Source organism: Mustela putorius, unplaced genomic scaffold, assembly GCF_011764305.1.
Source record: "Mustela putorius furo isolate JIRA1106 unplaced genomic scaffold, ASM1176430v1.1 tig00000508_pilon_pilon_pilon, whole genome shotgun sequence".
Classification (NCBI taxonomy): Eukaryota; Metazoa; Chordata; class Mammalia; order Carnivora; family Mustelidae; genus Mustela; species Mustela putorius.
The window spans coordinates 1480897-1507693 of NW_025421402.1; the positions used below are offsets into that span (position 1 = coordinate 1480897).

At 37.0% G+C, this 26797-nt stretch overlaps 2 protein-coding genes across 5 annotated transcripts in view; both read left to right on the plus strand.

Moving 5' to 3' along the window:
* The window catches only part of CAMSAP2 (calmodulin regulated spectrin associated protein family member 2), a 120031-nt gene that overhangs the window by 51111 nt on the left and 42123 nt on the right, over positions 1–26797 (plus strand). For all 4 annotated transcript variants that reach the window (XM_004756244.3, XM_004756245.3, XM_004756246.3 and 1 more), the window contains exon 3: positions 21762–21923. In XM_004756244.3, the coding sequence (XP_004756301.1) occupies positions 21762–21923 (162 nt within the window). The remainder of the gene's footprint in view (positions 1–21761; positions 21924–26797) is intronic.
* On the plus strand, positions 979–1443 carry LOC101686372 (60S ribosomal protein L30-like). Its single transcript, XM_013058122.2, has one exon. It carries the CDS (start codon positions 1051–1053, stop codon positions 1396–1398), a length of 348 nt encoding a protein of 115 aa, XP_012913576.1. The 5' UTR covers positions 979–1050; the 3' UTR covers positions 1399–1443.

Sequence of the window (26797 nt, forward strand, 5' to 3'; positions counted from 1 at the left end):
TTAACCCACTGAGCCATCCAGGTGCCCCAATAATAGTAATTATTTTTAAAAGCATGGCATTATATCTTGAAGTGCCTGATTTAAATACAACTAATAATAGCCTCCATCAGAATGGGTACCATGGAAAAGCACATTAGGATAATTCTTTTGACATTGAATACAGTATCATGGAAGGACTAGCTTCTAGGTCTTCTGGTCATTGCTAATATGTATTTCATACATACTCATTCATTCAGCAAATTTGTCTGTTAATCACTAATGTGTGTTAAATATGGAACTACATCATGGGGACACATTCCTCTCTCAAAATAATTATAGTCTGGAAGGAGAGGCAGACAAGAAACTAGGCAGTTACTTCATGGTAACTGCTGCTCTTAAGTGTCATGGAACTTATCAGAGGGACACCTAATCCTAATCTAGTCAGAGGTAGGGTTTCATGGTGAAGGAGAACTTTCTGGGTACTGTGATATTTCATCTAAAACCTAAAGAAATGCATGGAAATTAGCTTAAACATTTTTCATGGATAAAAGAAATAGTTAGCTGATGATTACATGTAAAAGCACAGAAAAGATCTGAATTTCATTCATTGCCAGACAAGTACTTGTGAAATTTTTAAATAACGTTTTTTGACTTTTATGGTTTGGTGTGTTTCTGTGTATGTTTGTGTGTGTACATGCATGCATGCCTGTGTATGTGTGCATAGGAAATAAGCACTGGAATACTGACCACTTGTGGAGAAGATGAGTAAAAACTATGTGTAAGTATCTCTGAATAGGCTGCCTCATATTACCACTTCTTTGGTAATTTGAAATATTATTACAAGTTGAAAATGGGGAAGTCTTAAATTTTTGGTCTTATTCCTATGTTTTCCTTCAAAGATGTATTTAGGGCAGGTGCCTTCTGTGATTATTTCCTTTACTGCAAGACCCTCACAGGCATTTAGTTTTTATATGAGCTAGTTAGGTTAAAAAATTGAATCAAGCCTTTCTCTCTCCTGGCCATTTTGGCGGTTGCTCTTGGTTGGGGCCGTCCCGCACCTAAGACAGGAAGATGGTGGCCGCAAAGAAGATGAAAAAGTCGCTGGAGTCCATCAACTCCAGGCTCCAGCTCGTTATGAAAAGTGGAAAATACGTGCTGGGGTACAAGCAGATTCTGAAAATGATCAGACACGGCAAAGTGAAGCTGGTCATCCTCGCCAACAACTGCCCGGCCTTGAGGAAATCTGAAATCGAATACTATGCCATGTTGGCCAAAACTGGTGTCCATCACTACAGTGGCAATAATATTGAATTGGGCACAGCATGTGGGAAATACTACAGAGTATGCACGCTGGCTATCATTGATCCAGGTGATTCTGATATCATTAGAAGCATGCCAGAACAGACTGGTGAAAAGTAAATCACACGCAATTTTTCTTTAATAAAACTGGCCACAGCTTGTTTTTAAAAAAAAAAAAAATTGAATCAATACTGAACAAAAATAAGCTATTTTTCATTTTACTTTATTACTTATTTATTTTAATTTTTAAGTAGGCTCCATGCCCAATGTGGGACTAGAACTCATGAACCTGAGATCAGGAGTTACACATTCTAGCAACTGAGCCAGCCAGGCACCCCATTAATTTTTTTATTTTAATGGTGCCATATAATCTCGGTTCTTCTCTTTAAGAGTGAAAACTTTAATTTAGTTAGAACTTTAAACATTCATAAGAAAGGTAAATTGGAAAATTTAGCCACCCATTATAGTAAATAATTTAGTACCTCAGTTTAATATATTTAGCAGTCTTCTGCAAGTATAAGTGAGATAGTTGGTGTTCCATTTTTAATGTGTAGGTCAAACTGCCGATGTATTTACATTTATAAAAGTGTTGGTTGCCATAATCAGTCTTAAGAGGTTTATTGAAATAATACTCAGCAGTAAAAAAGGAACAAAACTATTGCTACCTAAAACAGTTTACCTGAATCTCCATAGATTTAAAAGCCATAGATTTAAAAGCTGAACTTAAAAAGCTACCCAAAATGTTTCATACTGTACGATTCTATTTGTATAACATTCTTTAAATGACAAAATTATAAAAATGGAGAACAAATTAGTTGTTGCCAGGGTTTTAGGAGAAGGAAGGGCAGGAGGGAAATCTATATATGGCTAGCAAAGGGCAGTGGGGTGAGATCCTAGTCATGGAAAATTCTATAGTTTCATTGTTACAGGGTCAGTATCCTGACTGGTGATACTGTGCAGTAGGTTTGCAAGATGTTACCCTTTGGGGAAAACTGGGTAAAGGGTACATGGAATCTCTGTGTTGTTTCTTATAATTGCATGTGAACCTACCCTTTCTCAAAAGGTTTAATTACAAAAATGTTTATGAAGAATTGATGTTTGAGATTAAAAGGGAAGGCTATAATTTGGAGCAGGAATAGTGTCTTTTGGTGAATGCTTGTCGATGAGGCCAAATTGTAGTGATTGAGTACTTTGTCTCTAGATTAGGGCAGATGGGGTTTGCAACAATTAGGTGTTTGACATTGGACTAGTTCTGAAACTCTAAGCTACAGTTTCTTATTGGCAGTAAGGAATGAAAATACTATCCACCTTCTATGATTATGAGGATTAAATAGAATAGTGCCTGTGAAGCATCTAATGTAGTACTTGACGTATAGTAAGAGATCAGTAAACCTTAATAAATATGATTGGTTTTTATTGCCCAACTTTTATTTCTAGGGTTTTTAAAAGTTAAATATTAGTATATAAATTATTCAAAATAATTTACTTAACTATGTATTGTTACATAAAAAATGGTTACTTAAAAGTTCAGGATGAGGCGGGCTCACAGGTGAGTTCTATCAAACATTTAAAGAGGAGTCATTATTTATTCTCAAATTGTTCCCCAAAAATGAAAGTGAAAGTAATGCTTCCAGATTCATTCTGTGAGGCCAGCATTATTCTTTTTTTTTTTTTTCTTAAGATTTTATTTATTTATTTGACAGACAGAGATCACAAGTAGGCAGAGAGGAAGGCAGAAAAAGATGGGGAAGCAGGCTCCCTGCTGAGCAGAGAGGCCGATTCGGGGCTTGATCCTAGGACCCTGGGATGGTGACCTGAGCCGAAAGCAGAGGCTTTATCCCGCTGAGCCACCCAGGCGCTCCGGCCAGCATTTTCTAACACCCAAACCAGACAAACACCCCACTAAAAGGAAAATTACAAATGAATATCCCTGTTTTGAATGTAGATGCTAAAATTCTCAACAAAATATTGGTACAATGAATTAAAAAATATATTAAAAGGTTCATTCACCATGACCAAGTGGGATTTATTCCAGGGAAGCAAGGATGGCTCAATAAATGCAAATCAACCAATGTGATACATCACATTAACAAAATGAAGGATAAATAGCACGATTATTTTAGTAGATGCAGAAAAAGCATTTGACAGAATTAAACATTCATGATAAAAATTCTAAACAAAGTGGGCATAGAAGGAACATACCTCAACATAATAAAGACCATGTATGACAGACTTGTAGCTAACATTATACTAATTTAACACTGTATGTCAACTATACTTTACTTTAAAAATTGTATTATACTTTTGGATTTTGCTGAGAGAGTAAATCTTAGAAGTTCTTACAGAAAAGTGGTTACTAGTATGATACAAAATGATAAATAAAAGGGATACAATATATTTTCACTTGATCCTAAAATTTCTTTCTTTCTGTCTGTCAGAGGGAGAGAGGGAGAGAGCACAAGCAGGGGGAGCGGAAGGCAGAAGCAGTAGAAGGCTCCCTGCTGAGCAAGGAGGCTGATGCGGGACTCCATCCTAGAACCCTGGGATCATCACCTAAGCTGGAGACAGACACCCAAGCATCCCAATCCTAAAAATTTTTTAAATATTTGGGGGGTGCCTGGGTGGCTCAGTGCATTAAATCCTCTGCTTTTGGCTCAGGTCATGATCCCAGGGTCCTGGGATCAAGCCCTGCATTGGGCTCTCTGCTCAGCAGGGAGCCTGCTTCCCCTCACCCTCTCTGCCTACCTCTCTGCCTACTTGTGATCTCTGTCAAATAAATAAGTAAAATCTTAAAAAAAAAAAAAAATACTTGGACGGGTTGCGGCAAAGAAACTTGCTTCATTTGGGTGTTACTGATCTTACTGCTGATACTTTAGGACTGTATTCTGACCTAAAAACACTTGTGTCTTACTTTCTATATTTAAGGTATCAGTAAAGTAGCTTATATTTACTTTGAAACCCCAGTTGAAGGCATTTCATTCTTAAAGCTTTTTTTCTTGATTTTCTTTCTTTCTTTTTTTTTTTTTTTTTTCTTTGTGGTTTATTGAAACTTTATTAGGTGCTGTATCTGTAGTAACAGGACTGGCAAGTATTGCTTAATTAGAACTACATTAAAGCTGTGTATTTTTCTCTGCACATCTAATGACTTCTTTACTGAACAAATAAACATTAGAAGTACGTTCCTTACAAGGTATGGCTTGGGAAGAAAGCCACCAGTAACATAGGAATCAAAAAGGTAAACAGAAACGACTTATTCTATGGATGTATTAGCAGCAGTTTTAGCCAGCCCTCACTCAGAGTTTGCTTGATAACATAATTTTGGGGGATAAGAATATCAATACAAGATCTGTAAATTCATCTTTAGACCTAAGCTGACTTAGGTATAGCATATATAAGGGTGTGTGTATAAAATGTACTTACCTGTTTCTGTGGAAAATGAATATGAGCATTGTTTCTAAATTAATCTTCTAAACTTTTTGTTCTGCTAAAAAGTTGAAAAATATTTGATACTAACGTTCTGCTATGTTTGCTTTTATCTTCTCTTTTTGATGCCTCCCCAGTCTCTTTGCTGGCACATGTGCGCAGACGTGCATGAGCACACACAAAATCATTTCAGAATCTTATGAAGAGGGGCACCTGGGTGGCTCAGTGGGTTAAGGCCTCTGCCTTCGGCTCAGGTCATGATCCCAGGGTCCTGGGATCAAGCCCCGCATCGGGCTCTCTGATCGGGAGGGAGCCTGCTTCCTCCTCTCTCTGACTGCCTCTGCCTGCTTGTGATTTCTGTCAAATAAATAAATAAAATCTTTAAAAAAAAAAAAAAAAAAGACATGCTTTTAAAAAAAAAAAAGAATCTTATGAAGACAAGAACATTTTTCTTTCAAACTACAGTACCATGGTCACACCAAGAAATTAAATATGGTTACAGTGATACTAATTCTCAGTCCATATTTATATTTCTGCAATTATTGTGCCCAAAATGCTCTTTATAGTTTTTTCTTTTCTCAAATGAGGAACCATTCAGAGATCATTTACTACTTTTTGCTAGCCATGTGTTTTTGTTCTCATTAAGTCTAGAATAGTTGTCTCCCCCTACTTTATTTTATTATTTCATAACATAGACATTTCTGAAGAATGCAAACAACTTAGCTTATAGACTATACCCTAACCCCCTCTTGTCTAATTGTTTTTTCCTAATTAGATTCAAATTAAAAATTTGGCACGACTCCTACATAGGTGATGTTATATACTTGACATTGAATCTCATCAGGAGGCATACCATGTCAGTTCATCCCATTGTTGGTGATACTAAGTTTGACCATATTTTCTTTTGTAATTAGGAAGTGTTGTGTGGAATGATAGCCTTGACATTGATTACATGTTGTTTCCCAGTAATGCTCCACCTAGTGGTTTCAACATCTGTTGATGATCTGTGAAATAATTACAGAATTGGAGTTGGAATATTGTTATTTTTAAAATGCTTTGATTAATTTTATATTTCTTTTTTTTAAATTAACATATAATGTATTATTAGCCCCAGGGCTACAGGTTTGTGAACCGTCAGGCTTACACACCTCACAGCACTCACCGTAGCACGTAACCTCCACAGTGTCCATAACCCAACCACCCTCTCCCTATCCCCCTCTCCCCTGCAACCCTCAGTTTGTTTTGTGAGATTAAGAGTCTCTTACAGTTTGTCTCCTCCCGATCCCATCTTGTTTCATTTTTTCCTTCCCAACTTCCCAAACCCCCCACTCTGCCTCTCAAATTCCTCATATCAGGGAGATCATATGATAATTGTCTTTCTCTGATTGACTTATTTCGCTCAGCATAATACCCTCTAGTTCCATCCACATCGTTGCAAATGGCAAGACTTCATTTCTTTTGATAGCTGCATAGTATTCCATTGTATATATATACACACCACATCGTCTTTATCCATTGATCTGTTGAGGGACATCTAGGTTCTTTCTATAGTTGGCTATTGTGGACATTGCTGCTGTAAACATCCAGGTGCACGTGCCCCTTCGTATCACTAATTTGTATCTTTAGGGTAAATACCCAGTAGTGCGATTGTTGGGTCATAAGGTAGCTCTATTTTCAACTTTCTGAGAAACCTCCAGGCTGTTTTCCAGAGTGGCTGCACCAGCTTGCTTTTCCACCAGCAGTGTAGGAGGGTTCCCCTTTCTCTGCATCCTCGCCAGCATCTGTTGTTTCCTGACTTGTTAATTTTAGCCATTCTGACTGGTGTGGGGGGTATCTCATTGTGGTTTTGATTTGTATTTCCCTGATGCCAAGTGATGTGCAGCATTTTTTCATGTGTCTCTTGGCCATCTGGATGTCTTCTTTGCAGAAACGTCTGTTCACTTCCTGTGCCCATTTCTTGATTAGATTATTTGTTCTTTGGGTGTTGAGTATGATAAGTACTTTATAGATTTTGGATACTAGCCCTTTATCTAATATATTGTTTGCAAATATCTTCTCCCATTCTGTCAGTTGTCTTTCGGTTTTGTTGACTGTGCAGAAGCTTTTGATCTTGAAGTCCCAACAGTTCATTTTTGCCCTTGCTTCCCTTGCCTTTGGCGATGTTTCTAGGAAGAAGTTGTTGCAGCTGAGGTCGAAGAGGTTGCTGCTTGTGTTCTCCTCAAGGATTTTGATGGATTCCTTTCTCACATTGAGGTCTTTCATCCATTTTGAGTCTATTTTTATGTGTGGTATAAGGAAATGGTCCAGTTTCATTTTTCTGCATGTGGCTGTCCAATTTTCCCAACACCATTTATTGAAGAGACTGTTTTTTCTCCACTGGACATTCTTTTCTGCTTTGTCGAAGATTCAGTTGACCATAGAGTTTAGGGTCTATTTCTGGGCTTTCTATTCTGTCCCATTGATCTATGTGTCTGTTTATGTGCCATCACTGTACCATACTGTCTTGATGATGACAGCTTTGTAATACAGCTTAAGTCTGGAATTGTGATGCCACCAACTTTGGCTTTCTTTTTCAACATTCCTCTGGCTATTGGAGGTCTTCTCTAATTCCATATAAATTTTAGGATTATTTGTTCCATTTATTTGAAAAAAAATGGGTCTTTTGATAGGGATTGCATTAAACGTATACATTGCTTTAGGTAGCAGAGACATTTCACAATATTTGTTCTTCTAATCCATGAGCATGGACATTTTTCCATTTTTTTGTGTCTTCCTCAGTTTTTCATGAGTACTTTATAGTTTTCTGAGTACAGATTCTTTGCCTCTTTGGTTAGGTTTATTCCTAGTTATCTTATGGTTTTTGGGTGCAGTTGTAAATGGGGTTGACACCTTAATTTCTTTTTCCTCTGTATTGTTGTTGGTATATAGAAATGCAATTGATTTCTGTGCTTTGGTTTTATATCCTGACACTGACTGAATTCCTGTACAAGTTCTAGCAGATTTGGAGTGGAGTCTTTTGGGTTTTCCATATAAAGTATTAATATCATCTGCAAAGAATGATAGTTTGACTTCTTTTTGCTGATTTGGATGCCTTTAATTTCTTTTTTTTTGTCTGATTGCTGAAGCTAGGACTTCTAGTACTATATTGAATAGCAGTGGTGATAATGGACATCCCTGCCATGTTCCTGACCTTAGTGGAAAAGCTCTCAGTTTTTCTGCATTAAGAATGATATTCATGGGACGCCTGGGTGGCTCAGCTGGTTAAGCGGCTGCCTTCGGCTCAGGTCATGATCCCACCATCCTGGGATCGAGCCCCGCATCATCCTTGCTCAGCAGGGAGCCTGCTTCTCCCTCTGCCTCTGCCTACCACTCTGTCTGCTTGTGCTCACTCTCGCTCCTCTCTCTCTCTGACAAATAAATAAAATCTTTAAAAAAAAAAAAAAGAATGATATTCACTGTGGGTTTTTCATATATGGCTTTGATCATATTGAGGTATGTACCTCAATATGATCCCTATACTTTGAAGAGTTTTGATCAAGAAAGGATCCTGTATTCTGTCAAATGCTTTTTCAGCAACTATTGAGAGTATCATATGGTTCTTGTTCTTTCTTTTATTAATGTATTGTATCACATTGATTGGTTTGCAGATGTTGAACCAACCTTGCAGCCCTGGAATAAATCCCACTTGGTCGTGGTGAATAATCCTTTTAAGTACTGTTGGATCCTATTGGCTAGTATTTTGGTGAGAATTTTCGCATCTGTGTTCATCAAGGATATTGGTCTGTAATTCTCTTTTTTGATGGGGTCTTTGTCTGGTTTTGGCATCAAAGTAATGCTGGCCTCATAAAATGAGTTTGACAGTTTTCCTTCCATTTCTATTTTTTGGAACAGTTTCAGGAGAATAGGTATTAATTCTTCTTTAAATGCTTGGTAGAATTCCTCTTCTAACTTCCCCAGAAGCCATCTGGCCCTGGGCTCTTGTTTGTTGGGAGATTTTGATGACTGCTTCAATCGCCTTATTGGTTATCGGGCTGTTCAGGTTTTCTGTTCCTTTCTGGTTCAGTTTTGTTAGTTTATACGTCTCTAGGAATGCATCCATTTCTTCCAGATTGTCAAATTTGCTCATAATATATTCTTAGAATTGTTTGTATTTCTTTGGTGTTGGTTGTAATCTCTCCTCTTTTCATTCATTATTTTATTGATTTGGGTCCTTTCTCTTTTCTTTTTGTTAATTCTGGCCAGGGGTTATCAATCTTATTAATTCTTTCAAAGAACTAGCTCCTAGTTTTGTTGATTTGTTCTACTGTTCTTTTGGTTTCTATTTCATTGATTTCTGCTCTTATCTTTATTATTTCTCTTCTCCTGCTGAGTTTAGGCTTTCTTTGTTGTTCTTTCTCTATCCCCTTTAAGTGTATGGTTAGGTTGTGTATTTGAGACCTTTCTTGTTTCTTGAGAAAGGCTTCTATGGCTATATACTTTCCTCTCAGGACTGCCTTTGCTGTGTCCCACAGATTTTTGAACAGTTGTGTTTTCATTATCATTTGTTTCCATGAATTTTTCAGTTCTTCTTTAATTTCCTGGGTGACCCATTCATTCTTTAGTAGGATGCTCTTTAGCCTCCATGTATTTGAGTTCTTTCCAACTTTCCTCTTGCAGTTGAGTTCTAGCTTCACAGCATTGTGGTCTGAAAATATGCAGGGAATGATCCCAGTCTTTTGGTACCGGTTGAGACCTGATTTGTGACCCAGGATGTGATCTATTCTGGAGAATGTTCCATGTGCACTAGAGAAGAATGTGTATTCTGTTGCTTTGGGATGGAATGTTCTGAATATATCCGTGATGTCCATCTGGTCCAGTGTATCATTTAAGGCCTTTATTTCCTTATTGTTGTTTTGCCTGGATGATTAGAGCATTTCAGTGAGGGAGGCTGTTAAAGTCCCCTACTGTTATTGTATTATTGTTGATGTGTTTCTTTGATTTTGTTATTAGTTGGTTTATATAGTTGGCTGCTCCCATGTTAGGGGCATAGATATTTAAAATTGTTAGATCTTCCTGTTGGACAGATCTTTTGAGTATGACATAGTGTCCTTCCTAATCTCTTATATAGTCTTTGGCTTAAAATCTAATTGATCTGATACAAGGATTGCCACCCCAGCTTTCTTTTGATATCCATTAGCATGGTATATTGTTTTCCACCCCCTCACTTTAAATCTGGAAGTGTCTTTGGGTCTGAAATGAGTTTCTTGTAGATAACAAGGGTTTTGTATTTTTATCCATTCTTATACCCTGTGTCTTTTGATTGGGGCATTTGGCCCATTTACATTCAGGGTAACTATTGAGAGATATGAATTTAGTGCCACTTTATTGCTCCTAAGGTGACTGTTACTGTATTGTCTCTGTTCCTTTCTGGTCTACTACTTTTAGGCTCTTTCTTTGCTTTGAGTTCCCCTTTCAATTTTTCTTGTAGGGCTGGTTTGGTTTTTACAAATTCTTCTAGTTTTTGTTTGTCCTGGAAGCTTTTAATCTCTCCTTGTCTCTTCAATGATAGCCCAACTGGATATAGTATTCTTGGCTGCATATTTTTTCTCATTTAGTGCTCTGACTATACCATGCCAGTTCTTTCTGGCCTGCTAGGTCTCTGTGGATAAGTCTGCTGCCAATCTAATATTTATACCATTGTATGTTATAGATTTCTTGTCCTGAGCTGCTTTGGGGATTTTCTCTTTGTCACTAAGACTTATAAGGTTTACTATTAGATGATGGGGTGTGGACCTATTTTTATTGATTTTGAGGTGGATTCTCTGTGCCTCCTGGATTTTGATGCTTGTTTCCTTTGCCCTATTAGGGAAATTCTCTATTATAATTTGCTCCCATATACTTTCTGCCCCTTCTCTCTTTCTTCTTCTGGAATCCCAATTGTTCTAATATTGTTTCATTTTATGATATCACTTATCTCTTGAATACTCCCCTTGTGGTCCAGTAGTAGTTTGTCTCTCTTTTGCTCATCTTCTTTATTCCCTGTCATTTGGTCTTCTCTATCACTAATTCTCTCTTCTGCCTCATTTACCTAACAGTAAGAACCTCCATTTTTTTGCACCTCATTAATAACTTTTCTTATTTCAGCTTGGTGAGATTTTATTTCTTTCATTTCTCCAGAAAGGTCTTTTATTTCTCTAGACAGATTTTTCTAATATCTTCCATGCCTTTTTCAAGTGCAGCTAGCACCTTGAGAATTGTCATTCTGAACTCTAGATCTGACATGTTACCAAGGTCCCTATTGATTAGATCACTAGCCTTTGGTACCACCTCTTATTTTTTTTTTTTTTTTGTGTATGATGAGTTTTTCTGCCTTGTCATTTTATCTGGATAAGAATATGAACAAGAGAATAAAATACTAAAAGGGTGGCAAAGACCCCAGAAAAATGTATGTTAACCAAATCAGAAAGAAGAAAGGGGGTAAAAAGAAGTTTAAACAAAATTAAAAATTAAGAAAATGTATATTAGATGGTGAATAGAACAGAACCACCCACTTAATTTTGGGTGTATTTTTTGATCTGTTAGAAGAAACTACCTTCCAAAATTTTAAAGAAAAAAAAAACATATATACAAAAATAGGGTAAACACGATGAAGGGATAGAATATGACTGTAAAGATGAAAATTGAAGAAAAGTTCTAAAAAATGTATTGGTAATCGGTTGGGAAAAGAAAGAGAAAAAGTAGAGAGAATTTGCTCAGGCTGGAGATTAGAACAAAGCCATGTGCTAGATTTAGGGTATATTTTGATCTGTTAGAAGAAATTGTATCCCAAAAATTTTTTAGAAGATAAAACCCTGTATGTATACAAAAAATAAAGTTAGAAACAATGAAGGATAAAATATGACTATAATAATGTAGGATTAAAAAGATTTTTTTTAAAGAAAGGTATTGTTGAGATAAATTACTTAAAAGATGTTAAAAGAGGAAAAGTTCAAAAAATTAGAATAAGAAAAAAATAAAATTAAGAACATTTAATGAACTTTGCAAGACTAAAGAATCACGGGGAGAAAGCCATGAATTTCATGCTTTGCTTCCCCCCCTCTGAAATTCTGCTGTTCTCCTTGTTCAGTGAGCTTGGTCTTGGCTGGATGTTCTTGATGATCTTCTGGGGAAGGGGCCTGTTGGAGTGATTCTCAAATTTCTTTGCCCAAGAGGTGAAATTGGGCCACCCTTGCCAGGGGCCAGGCTAAGTAATCTGCTCAGTTCACTCTTAGGAGCTTTTGTTTCCTGAATGCTTTCAGTAGAGCTCTGGAGGATGGGAATGAAAATGGCGGCTTCCCAATCTCTGGCTCAGAGGAGCTGAGAGCTCGTGGCCCCACTCCTCAGTGTGCCCTTGGATAAAAACAGTCAATTACTCCTGTCTCCCTGGTTTCTGGCTGTGCCCCAAGCTCACCCAGCCTGTGACCTTGCGTTTCTGTCTCTGGTGCACACCCCCATTTGGAGTCTCCAAACCTAGCAGATCCCTCCTGCTCTGTTCTTATGGTGGATGAAGATGGGTCTCCCGGGATCTGCCACTTGTGGGGTCCCTGCTCTAAGAGAAATGGTCCAACTATGCCGCAGATCACAGTTTGAGGTAACCCAGAGCTGAGAGCTCATTCCTTGGCTCTGGCTCTGTAGCCAGCTTCCCTGCTCTGATACCTGTGAGCTCTGCTACACTCAGACACCTCTGATCCTTCTGTGGCCCCACGGGACCTGAGACCACACTGTCCCTGCGAGGGCTCCACCCCCGCTTCGCCTCTGGAGTGATGTTGCCCAGTGGAGCAGACTTCTAAAAGTTCTGATTTTGTATTCCATTGCTCCACTGCTTTCCAACAGTCTATCTTCCCGTTGCTTCCGATTCATTTCTCCACATGTCCTTCCTTTCAGAAAGTGGTCCATTTTCTGTTTCTAGAATTACTGCTCTTCTTCTCTTCAATCTCCTATTGGGTTTGTAGGTGTTCAGAATGATTTGATAATTATCTAGCTGAACTCCTGTGACCTGATGTTATCTCAGTGTGCTACTCCTTCACCATCTTGACTCCTCCTCTCTAATTTTACATTTCTAATTTGGCATTGTAATGTAAAGAAAGCATTCTCTTTCTTTCCCTTGTAATGATTATCACCTTGGACTCATGGATTTTTTTTTTAATTCCTTTTACTATAACTCATTGTTGTCATTAATCTTTTTTATATTAAAAAAATGGGTCCATATTTGTCAGAAGGAGCCCCATGTAAGCTGGCTTCTGTAACTTTTTGACATCTCCCCATCAGTCTTTGAATATTTTTTTTCTTTCTGACCCAACTGTATATTCCAGGCTCAGTTTGTACTTTATCTGTTTCTGACTTGGATTCAGTCATTTTCTAAAGAGGCTTGGTTTTATATTAATGCGGGAAATGGTATTTAGATACCAAGATCTGGGCACAGGTGTATTTATTGCTACTTTAGTAGTTACTGCTTCTAGGCCCATTCTTCACCTTAGGGGTAGGAAAAATACATGTATATAATCACATGTTCTTATTGATTACATGTAATTCAAAACTGGAACCATAGAGTTTTTCCATTTTTGAATCATAAGGTAAACATCTGCCCCCAGGACTCCTTCCCAGAGATATGCGTCCACATCCTGATGCAGCTCTTGGCTAGGGACGGTTACATTGCCTCCCATGCCCATCTTAATATGGCTATACTGGCTGAGATCCACCTCTGTCAGCCATATCTCAGCATTGCCCTAGTTAGAGCACTGGCAGCACTTTCACAGTGGTTTTTGTGTATTTTCTAATATCTGCTATGGCAGCTGCCAGTCAGGTTGAGCTGTCTGCTTGAATAGTCCAGGTTACCTCCTGGTTACAAAGTGGCATAGCTTTTGAGTGGTTTACCCCAACCGTATTCTGGACATAAACAATGTTATTTTTAGAGCACAAAATGCCTTGTACTCTTACTGTCGTCATTTTACAGATGAGGATATTGAAGCACAGAGAAATTGAGGACTTTGCTCAAAACTACATAGTAGTTGACACAGTCAAGTGAACCTAGGCTCTCCACTTAAATAGTCCTTGGTCTTAATCTACACTACTAGACCATAGGGTTTAAAGAAGAAGTAGGGGAAGATGTGGCCTGACAAGCGTGATTATTTTAAGATAATGAAGAACTTCATTAATCAAATAACTTTGGACTTGTTTGGTAGGCCCTGGGAAGTCACAGAAGACTTTTGCTTGTAGAATGTTGTGATTAGAGATGTGTTGTAGAAGGTTAATTTCTTGTGGTTCTGGGGACTATTGGAGGCAAGATTCCTGTTAGGATGCTATTTTGGGGACTCTCTAGGGAAATAAAGAATCACCATCTCTAAGGTTTGGGGCTAGGGAATTTGTGATTTGATGCTCAGTTGGATTTAGAACCACTGTGATAGACTGTTTTCTTTGTTTACCATATGTGTTTCGTTACTGTTATGCTGTTCCTATATGTGTCTACCTAGTAGATCCTCATTTAAGTACACTTGCTGTTAAAGGTTAGACATATTCCAGATGAAATTGATGGAACTGCTCAGGAGACATAGTATCTTTCATTGGTCAGGATCTTTTACTAGGCATTTGAGCTATGCTATATTTTGTATAGACTCATTTTAGAATAAAGCTTAGTATCCATTTGATTCAACGTTATCTTGAAAAATGATTGTCAAATTCATGAAATGCAAATGACAGGATATAAAGCAGATGCCCCTGCAAACCTTATAGAAACAGATTAAAGAGAACTCTCTGCTGTTTTGTTGTGTGTTATATTTGTTAAATTTAGGCAGAATTAATATTGAATCTCAAGAGAGGAGTATTTTGAATCCTGTGGCCATCAGCTCCCTGGTCAGTGTTGCCATTTTCACCATTCTGTCTGGCGAGAGCAGAGCAACAGTGGCTCTGTTTGGTCCTCTGTTTAATAAAGGTTGGGTACACCCTCAGTAGGTCACAAATAGCAATACCATAATTCTCCTGTAGGTTACAACTAAAATCTTTGTTGGTCATTGTATACTCCTGACTTTGTTTCTAAGGCCAGTGCTTTTTGCTCCTTGGGTCAACCCACTTTTGATAGGCTGGATTTTTGATGTGCTATGAATTCCTTTTACCAGAGGACAGAGATTTTGATTAGAAGTTTCTTTTTCTTCTGGAAAATTTTGGTTTTCATGCCAACTGTAGAAATCTCTAAGGGCGCCTGGGTGGCTCAGTGGGTTAAACCTCTGCCTTTGGCTCAGATCATGATCCTCAGGGTCCTGATTGAACCCCAAATCAGGCTTTCTGTTGAGCAGGGAGCCTGGTTCCCATCCCCTCCTGCCTACCTCTCTGCCTATTTGTGATCTCTGTCTGTCAAATAAATAAATAAAAGTCTTAAAAAAAAAAGAAGAAATATCTAAGATTCTAGATACTTTAAGGTGAAGGGTGATTTATTTTTCTAGATAGTGGGTATTTTAGATATTATTAAAAATAACATTTGCTTATTTCTATAAGTTTGCATTCTGCATACCTTTAAGCAGGAGATGTCTATATATTGATGATAAAAAGAAAAATAAATATGCTAAATTCTGTTTTCCTTTAACATATTTTTATTTCTAATTTCTTATGGCTTCAACTAATCTGGATAAAAGATATTTTTAAAGATCATCATTTATGATCTTTCTTAGATATTACTTAAAATAATAAAATAGCCTACTATCTAGAAAAATAAATCACCCTTTACCTGGAAGTATTTATAAAGATACTTGGCAAACCTATGAATAATGGCTCACTTAGAGCCAGAAATGGTGATATATGAGATCTTTATACTGGAAAAGTGGGAGAAGAACATCACAAATTAATCTGGTTTTTCTGAGTACCAGCTTGAGATAAAGTTAATGTAGCATATAATTCACCCATTTGAACTGTACAGTGTAATGGCTTTTAGTATATTCACAATTGTACAAGCATCTCCACAATTTTAGAAAATTTTTATCACCCTGAGGAGAGACCCTACACCCTTTACTATCACCATCCTATCTCCCCATCTCCCACCCCCAACCCTGAGCAACTGCTTTTGTATTTTCTATCTATATATATTGCCCTTTTTGTACATTTCCTATAAATGGAATAATATATGTGTGTGTGTGTGTGAGAGAGAGATTGGCATCTTTTTTTTTTTTAAGATTTATTTGTTTATTTATTTGACAGGGAGAGATCACAAGTAGGCAGAGAGGCAGGCAGAAAAAGAGAGGGGGAAGCAGGCTCCCTGCTGAGCAGAGAGCCCAATTCGGGGCTCGATCCCGGGACCCTGAGATCATGACCTGAGCCAAAGGCAGCGGCTTAACCCACTGAGCCACCCAGGCGCCCGAGGTTGGCATCTTTTACTTAGCATATTGTTTTCAAGGTTCATCTGTGTTGTATATATCACTATTTTATTGCTGAGTTGTATTCTATTTGTATATATCACTATTTTATTGCTGAGTTGTATTCTGTTGTATGGAATATCTATATTTTGTTTATCCATTCATCAGTTGATGGACATTTGGGTTGTTTCTACCTTTTTGGCTATTATGAATGTTTGTGAACAGATTTTGTGGTTTTATTTCTTTATATATGTGGTTTTATTTATTTATATTATATATGATATATATACACCTAAAAGTAGCATTGATCAAATGGTAATTCTTTGTTTAATTCTTTGAGGAACTGCCAAAGTGTTTTGCACAACAGCTGTATCATTTTATGTTTTTACTAGCAGGGTATAGGGTTCTGACTTCCCTACATTTTTGCCAACAGTTGTTACTATGTGACTTTTTAATTATAGCCTTCCTAATGGATATGTAGTGATATTTCAGTAGATTTAGCGCTATTTTACTTTTATCTCCATGTAAACTAAAGATAAATGAAACATACAGTAAACCTGTTTTAAAAATAAATAATATGCAAGGTATAATTTTCTGAATTGGAATTAATTTTGAGAAACTGTGGTCAGATATGTATATGCTGTGCATATCATTTTAGCAGAATAATTCAAATACATAATGTTCATGATTGATTTGTTAAGTCTTTGCTCCCTCCCATCTCCCTCTAGGACTGCTTGGGCATGGTAGGTGTTAGAGCCACTGTATCACACAGTAGGCCAAGCAAAGCCTGGCTTCTTTTTAGGAATTTTTTTTTTTTAAGTTCTGTGTCTAAATCTGATACAAGAATAATAAGAGGCATGCAATACTAGAACTTCTGTCTTACTAATATATGACGCTTAATTAAGCACTCTTCCTTATGCCATAGCTTTAACTTTAATTTCTAATATGTAAATGTAATTCATTTTATCTAGTCTCCACTGATTGGACAGAACAAAAATATAACTTTTATAACACATATATAGAACCTACTATTGGTCTTTGTGTGATACTTTAAGCTCTGTCAAGTTAAATTCATTGGGATTCTGTATCCTTTCCTTTTTCATTGGAACTGCTTTTTATTCTGTAAGCAGTCTTAATACTACTGCTCTTAGACGGCCCATAGACTTTCTGCTCTGCCACCTGGTGGTGGCAGTTATTGCTTCTGCCACTGCTGCCTCGTGTCCTGCTAATACGCAGACTCAGAGAGGGTAGCACTGGGATGAGTCAGCCTGCTGGTGTCAGGTGGTATGGGCCCTGGAGCCAGACTTCTAGGTTTGAATCCCTGCATCACTGCCTCCTTGCTGACTCACCTTGAACAGGTTACACAGTTTCCTCATCTGTAAAATAAGTATAATAAGAGTCCCTCTCACGGGGTGGTTGTATTAAATAAGTTTAATACAAATGCTGAAAACATTACATGGCACATGGTACTATGTGTTAGCTATCATTGTTATTCTGATCTTAATGTTTTAGGTAAGAAATTATAGAAGTATGTTTTATTTAGAGATATAAATTACTCTATACTGGTTGTAGCCTAGAGTTTATTTTGTTTTTATTATTGATCTTTTCTAGATACATTATGTATATACTTTTCTATTTACAGCTCGATCTACAGTTTTATTTATATTATGTATTAAGTTTTTCATTTGCAGCTTTTCTCTTTCTGTTTTACATAATTTTTAATTTAGCTCTAACTCATATAGTAACGTTAAAGGGTAAAAAATTACTAGAATTTATTTAATATTTATTTTGAAAATTTTTAGTTTAAAAGTGGTTGAATATCATATAGAAATAACCATAAGGACAAGAGTGGTATTTATAAAAATTTATTTTTGAATTTGTAGAAGTTAAGTAATTAGAGAAATGAGAAAATGTTTTTGTTTTGAAAAGGTATTACTGGGTGCCTGGGTGGCTCTGTGGGTTAAGCAGCTGCCTTCAGCTCAAGGTCATGATCTTAGATCCTGGGATTGAGTCCCGCATAGGGTTCTCTGCTCAGCAGGGAGCCTGCTTCCCTCTCTCTCTCTGCCTGCCTCTCTGCCTACTTGTGATCTCTCTCTGTGTGTCAAATAAATAAATAAATAAATCGTTTAAAAAATATTACCAATTCTACTGTTCTACTGTTTCCTAATTTTTTGAAGTAAATGCTAGATTTTATATGCATTTTTTTGCATACTGTGATAAGGTAGTTTCTAAGTAAGTTTTTTTAACAGCTTATCCCTTCCTGTTTTATATATGTTACATGTGTATATCCATACATGTATGTATATACATATTGTATGCATGTGTATATATCCTGAACATTATTATAAGCAGTGTTTTTTTTTCTACTCAATATTGTGCGTATTTTCACCTGTTGTTAAATATTTTAAGATACTATAAATTACTTATTATGATTGTAACATTGTTTCCTTCCTTTTTGTTATGTATAATATAATGTCACTTTCATTCACAGTTATTTTTTCCTCTCAAATTATATCTGTAGAATAAATTGCCAAGAGAAAGAATCTTGATAAAGAGTATGCAAATAGTTTTATGGCTCTTGAAATGTTTTCCCACATTTTTGTTCAAAAGAGTTATGCTAAAACTTTTAATTCCCTTAAATACTAATTATTAATTTAATACTAATTAAATACTAATTTCTAAGAGCTTTCCTTTTTAAAACATTGTGCTAGGAACAAAGATAAAAAAGACAGGCTCTCTACTCTCCAGGGCCAGAGTTTAATAGAAAAGACACATACAGATAAATGACTTGAGTGAAAGGAAGTTGATTCAATGTGCCACTTCAGGTCTGAAGGAATAACTGGTCTGTCTGGGCATAGCATTCCGGAAAAGACTTGTCGGATAAGGTAGAATATGAAAATATCTGAATTTGAAACAATTATTGATGCTTATTTTTCTTTCTTACAGATGGTGTTTATCATTTCTAAAAATATTGCTTGCCTAACTAAATGATTTAATTTCTACCAACTGCACAAAAGTAGAAAGAGCACATAAAGTTTGGACAAAATATTTAATTGTCTGAACTTCAGCTTCCTCACATGTAAAATGTATATGATACTTCCTTTAGAGAGTTGTGTTATAGAAAATGTATATTATTTCCAGCCTTATTTCAGAAAAGATTTGAAATGAAAGAACTAATATATTAATGAAGTCTTAGAATGGCATCTGGCACATGAATTAGACTTATTAAGTAGGAATCACCATTGGTTTTATGATTGCCATTATTAAGATAAGGTATCTGCCTTTCTATAAACAGTGCTAACTTTTTGGTAGGCTAGTCTATCACCTCCTAGTCAAAACCCTCTTTTTTAAGCTCCAGTGTAAAGTTAGCTCTTCCTTCCTTACAGTGACACACAGACTAGCTTCTTTCCTTCTTTCTTTTTAATTTTATTTTTTTAGATTTTTGGAGAGAGCATGCGAATGGGGAGAGGTAGAAGGGGAGAAGAGAGAGACTCTTAAGCACACTCCAATCTCATGACCTTGAGATCATGAACTGAGATCATGATCTGAGCCAAAATCAAGAGTTGGTCGCTTAACCAACTAACCCCCCCAGACACCCTGCTTCTTTCCTTCTTTCCAGCTCTTACTAGTTGCCAGGTACCATGTTAGGTATAGGAAATATGAAGATAAATATCTTCTTGCCCTCAAAAGTCCTACTTTCTCACTAGGAGAATAGTGTTGTGTACAGGTGACCGTACTACGATGAGATAGTGATTCTCAACCCTGGCTTCTGGGGAGCTTTTTAAAAATACCAGTACCCATGCCCTTCTTCACATAAGTCAAAATTTACTGCAAGTACAAACTATTTTGTAGGAACCTCTACTCATTCTGTAGGAAGAATGAGTCATTTTGATTGGAAAATGAGTTGGAAAAAAACCTTTAGAATTAAGATGGCAATTAAGCCAATGTCAGGACTTAGTATATATTTGTAAAGAAGATGACAGCAGCAAGGGCATAGAAACCTGAAATTTGGTGACAGATTTGGGAAACAGCAGTCTTCTGTGGCTCTTCTGAAAGGAGTGTGGATTGGGAGAAAGAAATGGTAAAATATAATGCTAGACTGATAGGGCAATGATTAAAGAACTTTACCTCTGTTAAGGAGTTTAGACTTATATAAAGTAAATGAGATAGACTTCATGAGAGAATGATATGATGAAATCTCTGATTTGGAAAAATGACTAGCCTTAGTTTATAATGTCTTCAGAAACAAATTCTAGATAGGTTTAAAGTTAATAGAAAAAATAGAGGACAATATTTCCATATTCTTGGGGTGAGGAAGCCTTTTGTAAACATGGGGTAAAATCTGAAGCCATAATATTGAGATCAATAGATTTTTACCAAGAATATGTTTAGATCTTCCCTATAGCGTACTATAAATAAAGTTGAAAATCCAAAGGCAAACTAGGAAAATGTATTTGCTATCAGAATGACACAGATCTAATCTTCCTAATATATAAAGAACACTCACAAATCAAGAAATGAAGATAGAGGAACATCCCCAAAAGAAAAATAGGTGAAAGATATAAGCAGGCAGTTTTCCAAGGAAAAAATACAATTTTTTTGTTTAGCATGTAAAAAGATGCTCATCCTCTTTCAGAGAAATGCAAAGTCGAACAAGAGTGGGGTTTTTTTAACCTTTCAGACTGATACATATGATAAAAAGTGAATGATGTCATATTTGACAAAAAATGTGGGGAAACAGGCAGAGTGATAACATTCTTGGCAGGAGATAAACGTTGCCAGAAGCTTTCTAGGAAGCAGATCAGTGGTTATTTATGAAAACTTAAAATGTGGTTGCTCTTGGACCCAATAGCCCCACAGTTTAAAATTGCCTCTGGAGAAATATAATGTTGTACCATTGTTTATAATGCCAGAGAAGAGGACACAATGTGAATATTTACCTATTTGATGTGCATTGAATGTCTTTGTAAGAATATATAGTAGACTATACCTGTTGCTAGGGGAGAAGGACTAGGAGAGAGGTAATTCCTACTTTATATACTTTGTAATGTTTGGAACTTTTAAGAATCACCATGTAATAATACTTTTGTGTTTAAAAACAAGAAAACATGTACACCAACAAATAAAGGCAAAGGAAAGATTGGAAGTTCTGGGCTGCTGGGTGAATAGGATGAGGAGGAAGATGGAGCCAGGAGAATCAGAGGTCTTTGTCTCCTTCAAGGGTGGCAAATATTGATGGTCTGCACTGGCACTGTGGCAATCAGTAGATTGAAAGACATTTTGGAAGTAGAATTTAGGAACTTCTACTATGTGGATGTGAAGCCCGGGGCAAAAGCATAGTCAAAGATTGGAAATTGACTAGTACCATTAATAATCGGTGCACCAGACATAGTATCTTGAAGTTTGTAAGTTGTATTGCTGAATAAATGACTACAACATTATTAAAAATAGGAAAAATGGGGAAAGGAACATTCTCTGAGTAGAAGATAATGAATGTCTTAAGGATCCTTAATAATTATTTCAATAATAAATTAGTTTGGTTCAGTTAGCTCATCTCTTATTTTGTGCTTTCTTATTAAGGCTTGTCTTCTGTAGTCTTTAGTTCTGTTACTGTTCGTTAGGAATTATTATTAGCATTTTAAAATATATAAACAACAGTTTCTAAGTGTAATTTTAAAACTCTGTGTTCTTTTATATTTGCAGAGTGCTCACTTGGCCATGATAGATACGCTAATGATGGCTTATACCGTAGAAATGGTCAGTATAGAAAAAGTAATTGCGTGTGCTCAACAGTATTCAGCTTTTTTTCAAGCCACGGATCTGCCGTATGATATTGAGGATGCTGTCATGTACTGGATTAATAAGGTAGGAATATACCCACTGTAGTAAAAATGAGTTTCATAACCAGAAACTCCTCAATTTATCCTCAATTAAAATCCTCAGTTATGCACTGCCACTCTGCCACACATTGCTGGTTTTCTCTACCCAAAATTCTTATTTTGAAATCCTAACCCCCAATGTGATGATGTTGGGAAGTGAGGCCTTTAAGTGATTAAGTTATAATGGGATTAATGCCCATATAAAAGAGGCCCCGGGGGGCTCCCTTGCTCCTTCTGCTCTGTGATGTCACAGCAAAGAGATGGCCAGGAAGCAGGCCCTCACCAGACACCAAATCTGCTGGTCCCCTGATCTTGGAATGCTCTGCGTCCAGGTTTATGAGAAATAAATTTCTGGATGGAACTAGAGGGTATTATGCTATGCAAAATAAGTCAGTCATAGAAAGACAAATATATGATTTCACTCATATGTGGAATTTAAGAAACAAAACAGAGGAGCATGGGGCAGGGAAGGAAAAATAAGATAAAAACAGAAGGAGGCAAACTGTAAGAGACTCTTGACTATGGGAAACCGCCTGAGGGTTGCTGGAGGGGAGTTGGGTAGAGGGAGGGGGACATTGGGTGAGAGACATTAAGGAGGGCACTTGATCTAATGTACACTTGGTGTTATATGCAATGGATGAATCACTAAATTCTATTCCTGAAACTAATAATACACTATATGTTAGCTAAATTGAATTTAAACAAAAAATTTTTAAAAAGGGGCACCAGGGTGGCTTAGTGGGTTAAGTATCTGCCTTCAGCTCAGGTCATGATCTCAGGGTCCTGAGCTTGAGCCCCGCATGGAGCCCCACATCGGGCTCTCTGCTCAGCAGGGAGCTTGCTTCCCCCTCTCTCTCTGCCTGCCTCTCTACCTACTTGTAATCTCTGTCAAATAAATAAATAAAATGTTTTTTTAAATTTTTCCCAAAAAAATTAAAAAAAAAAAAAGAAATTTCTGTTGTTTATAAGCTACCTATTCTGTGGTTATTTCTGTTACAGCAGCCTGAACAGACTAAGGCACACTCCATTACTGTTTTTGTTTTAAATCAAAATGAAAAGTAAAGTTGTTCAAGTTACTTAAAATTTCCCATTACCTTTTGACAAAAAAAAAATTCTGTTAAAATGATTAAAATAGATTTCTGTATATTCTGTAACATCTATAATTACATTTAATAATAATTATTTCTTGTCAGATAAATATAATTCCCAGCACTCAGAGTAGGGTATTATACACTGTGAGTGTTGAGTAAATATTTTTTGAATCCAAGAATGAAGTTTTATTCATCAGGATGGGAAACACTACAGAAAGTCTATATTCTTGTGAGAATGATCCAATAGGGAGGGAGAACTGAATGATGCAGGAGATTTAGGGAATAACAGTGTGGTCCATACACCAGTAGCATTAGCAGCACCTGAAGCTTCTTAGAAATGCCTACTCTCCACCCAAACCCCAGACCCATCAAATCAGAGCCTGCATTTTAACAAGTTCCCATGACTCATACGCACATGAAAACTTGACAAGCACATGAAAGCTTGACAAGAACCGAAGCGGAGGATCAGTGACCGTGACAAAGAAAGAAAGAGTTCCAGAGCAATAAGTGAAGAGAAACTGCCCTCTGTTAGGATGCTGGAGGGGAGACTTTCTCTACTTTAACAGCAGGGAAGAAAGAAAGAGAAGGAGTACTGATGCAGAAAGTTTACAGATTTGGTGGCAAGAAGAAAAAAGTCCCACCTGATGGCTCCCCATCTCTAGTCTCAAAAAAGGAGAGGCAAGGTCCTCAACTAACAGTAAGAAGGGATGGGTTATGGAAAGTTTGAGGACTAGAGAAGAAAGGATGAAATCGTCTTGAAATGTGGGAAAGTGAACTTCTTGATGACACACTTCTTGGCCTGGCAGTAAGCCCTGAGTGTCCATTTGAAGTGTGTACTTCTAAATTTGAAGTGTGTACTTCTAAATTTAAAGTGAAACTGACTTCCTTGTGTAAATTTCTCCAGTAATACTTACCTCCATAGATGCACCCTAGAGAGAAGGTGGGTAACCCAGCTCATCTACGGTTTTATCAGATAAACCATAAGGAGGAAAATAAAACTTCCCCATCCAGATAAAACCCATTCATCCATATACAGAACCTCTCTAAAGAGTTGTTTACTCATTCACTAGCCTTCTCTGCTCTCTCTCTCATCCCCATTACTATCCTGAGATTATTCCTGAGTTGGTTTGGAAGATGGCGTCCATTTTGACAAATCCAGTAATACTTCTCTGTACTTATCTTAAATTCAGTCTTTACTTCTAAATCATGTGTGACCCTTCTAAAGTTTGAAAGGAGAACCCAAGGTGTTGGTAGGACTCAAGTGCCGCACTGGTCTCCTATGTAGCAGGTAGCTTCTTCAGCCTGCCAGCACTTGTTTCCCCTCTGTGCTGCTTGGAGTCTTTACTACATGTGCATAGTTCAGGGCTCAGCCAAGGATTTGATGTCAGTTTATACATGGAGCTGGGGTCTCCCTTGTAGTGATTCCTTCTTTCCAAGGATACTCTTCCTCAAAGTCTAGCCATTCTGACAGTCTCAGATTTCTCCCTCAGTTCCTCATTCCAATAAGACTGGTTTTCTGCTTGAGTTCTAGCCACTGTGCATTGTGTGGATTGAAGAGAAAACCATAGAAATATAGATTTCACTCAGCGTGTTCCTTTCTTTCAAAGGAAGAAACTCAAAACCCTGAGATCGAGTCATGTGTTCTACTGACTGAGCCTGCTGGGAGCCCTACTATTTTATATTTTAAAATGAAAATAAATAAATAAAAGCTAGTGTATCTTAAAATTAATGGGTAGGATCTACTTCCAAGTTCATACGGTTGTTGGCAGGGTTTAGTGCAGGCAGTTGGACTAAAGGCCTCAGTTTCTTATTGCTTCTGTGGAGGCAAGGCTAGCAATTCCCTGCCATGTGGGCCTCTCCATAGGATAGCTCCCAGCATGGTAGCTTGCATCGTCAAAGCCAGCAAGAGAGTTGACTAGCAAGATGGAAATTAGAATGTTATGTAACGTGATCACTAACATGATATCCTATCACCTTAGTTGTATTCTGTTGGTTAGAAACAAATTAGGTCCTTCTCTCATTCAAGGGGATTAGTGGAGACCATTTTAGAGCCATACTACCCCAAACCGCTTTATGAGGTAGCTTTTATTCAAACTAAAATCTGAGGCTGAGAGGCATCAAGGAATTATTAAGGTCATAGCTTGTAAGTACAGGTTTTGATTCAGACCCAAGTCTTTCCTAATTCTGTTGTCTCTTAGAGTATTTTATACAACCAAATTGATGATCTAAGAGATTAACTAGAAAATGTTATAGCATGGCATATTCATATACTAAAATAAATCTGTTGATAAAATCCCTTGTAACCCCTTAGAAATATCATGAATAGAAAAAACTCTTAGTGATTATTGTTAATTAAATTTATCATAAATTGGGTGCCTGGGTGGCTCGCCTTTGGCTCGGGTCATGATCCCATCATCTGGGATCCAGTCCCACATCTCCCTCCCTTGAGCTTGCTTCTCCTTTTGCCTCTCTCTCCGTCTCTCATGAATAAATAAATAAAACCTTATAAAAATTTTATCATAAATTTAAATTCTCCATTTGTTTTTATTTTTATTTTTTGAGAGATTTTATTTATTCATGAGAGAGAGAGGCAGAGGCAGAGGCAAAGGGAGAAGCATTCTCCCCAAAGAGCAGGGAGCCCGATATGGGACTCTATCCCAGGACCCCCGGTTCATGACCTGTGCCAAAGGCAGATGCTTAACCCTTTGAGCCACCCAGGCCCCCTCTCTCTCCATTTGTTTTTAGCCACTGAACTGAATTCTGGGCAATAGAAGAGTTCAGAAAATTATGGGTTTAGAGTAATCGTGGTTGATAATGGCATTAATGTTTTCCAGAGTGCCATAATTAAACAATTTGAACATTTATTTTTCGTTACTTGAGTGACCTTAAAATCATTAGCTCAAAATCCAGAATTGTTTAAAGTATTCTTAAGAAATATTTTATGTACTATATAGACTGTTTCTTAACCTTTCTAGATTATGGGTGTTTGAGTAATGTAATAGGAGATAAATTAGACCTTCTCCCAAGAAACTTCTCATAGAGAAGATTTTTACATCTATTTTAGCTGTGGCCTTATGATGGCAGTAAAACCCGCTCATGATTCAGGGACAGGTCTATGAAATCACAGATTAAGAACTTGATTCCAAGTGTTTTCTACTGTGTGTGTGTGTCACACACACACACACACAGGAATGTTACTTAGCCATTAGAAAAGAAGGAAATCTTGTCCTTTGCAACAACATGGATAGATCTAGAGAGTATAATGCTAAGTGAAATAAGTCAGAGAAAGACAAATACCATATGATTTCACTCACTTGTGGAGTTTAAGAAACAGAATAAAGGAAAAAAAGGACACAAACCAGAAAACAGACTCTTAACTATAGAGACAAACAGATGATTATCAGAGGGGAGAAGGGTTGAGGGGATAGTTGAAATAGGTGAAGGGGATGAAGAGTACACTTACCTTGATGAGCACAAGAGTCATACACAGAATTGTTGAATCACCATATTGTACACCTGAAACTAATTTAGTATCGTAATGTTAACTCTACTGAAATTGAAAAAATAATAAAATAAATGCTTCATGCCATTTAAAAAAAAACCTACAGTGTTTTTATTGAAAATAAAAACATTAATTTTAAGGAAAATAATTTCCATTTACTAGTCCTTAAAGAGATAATAAAATTTTTATGAAAAAGTTTGTTGGGGCACCTGGATGGCTCAGTTGGTTAAGCATCTACCTTCAGCTCAGATCATGATCTCAGGGTCC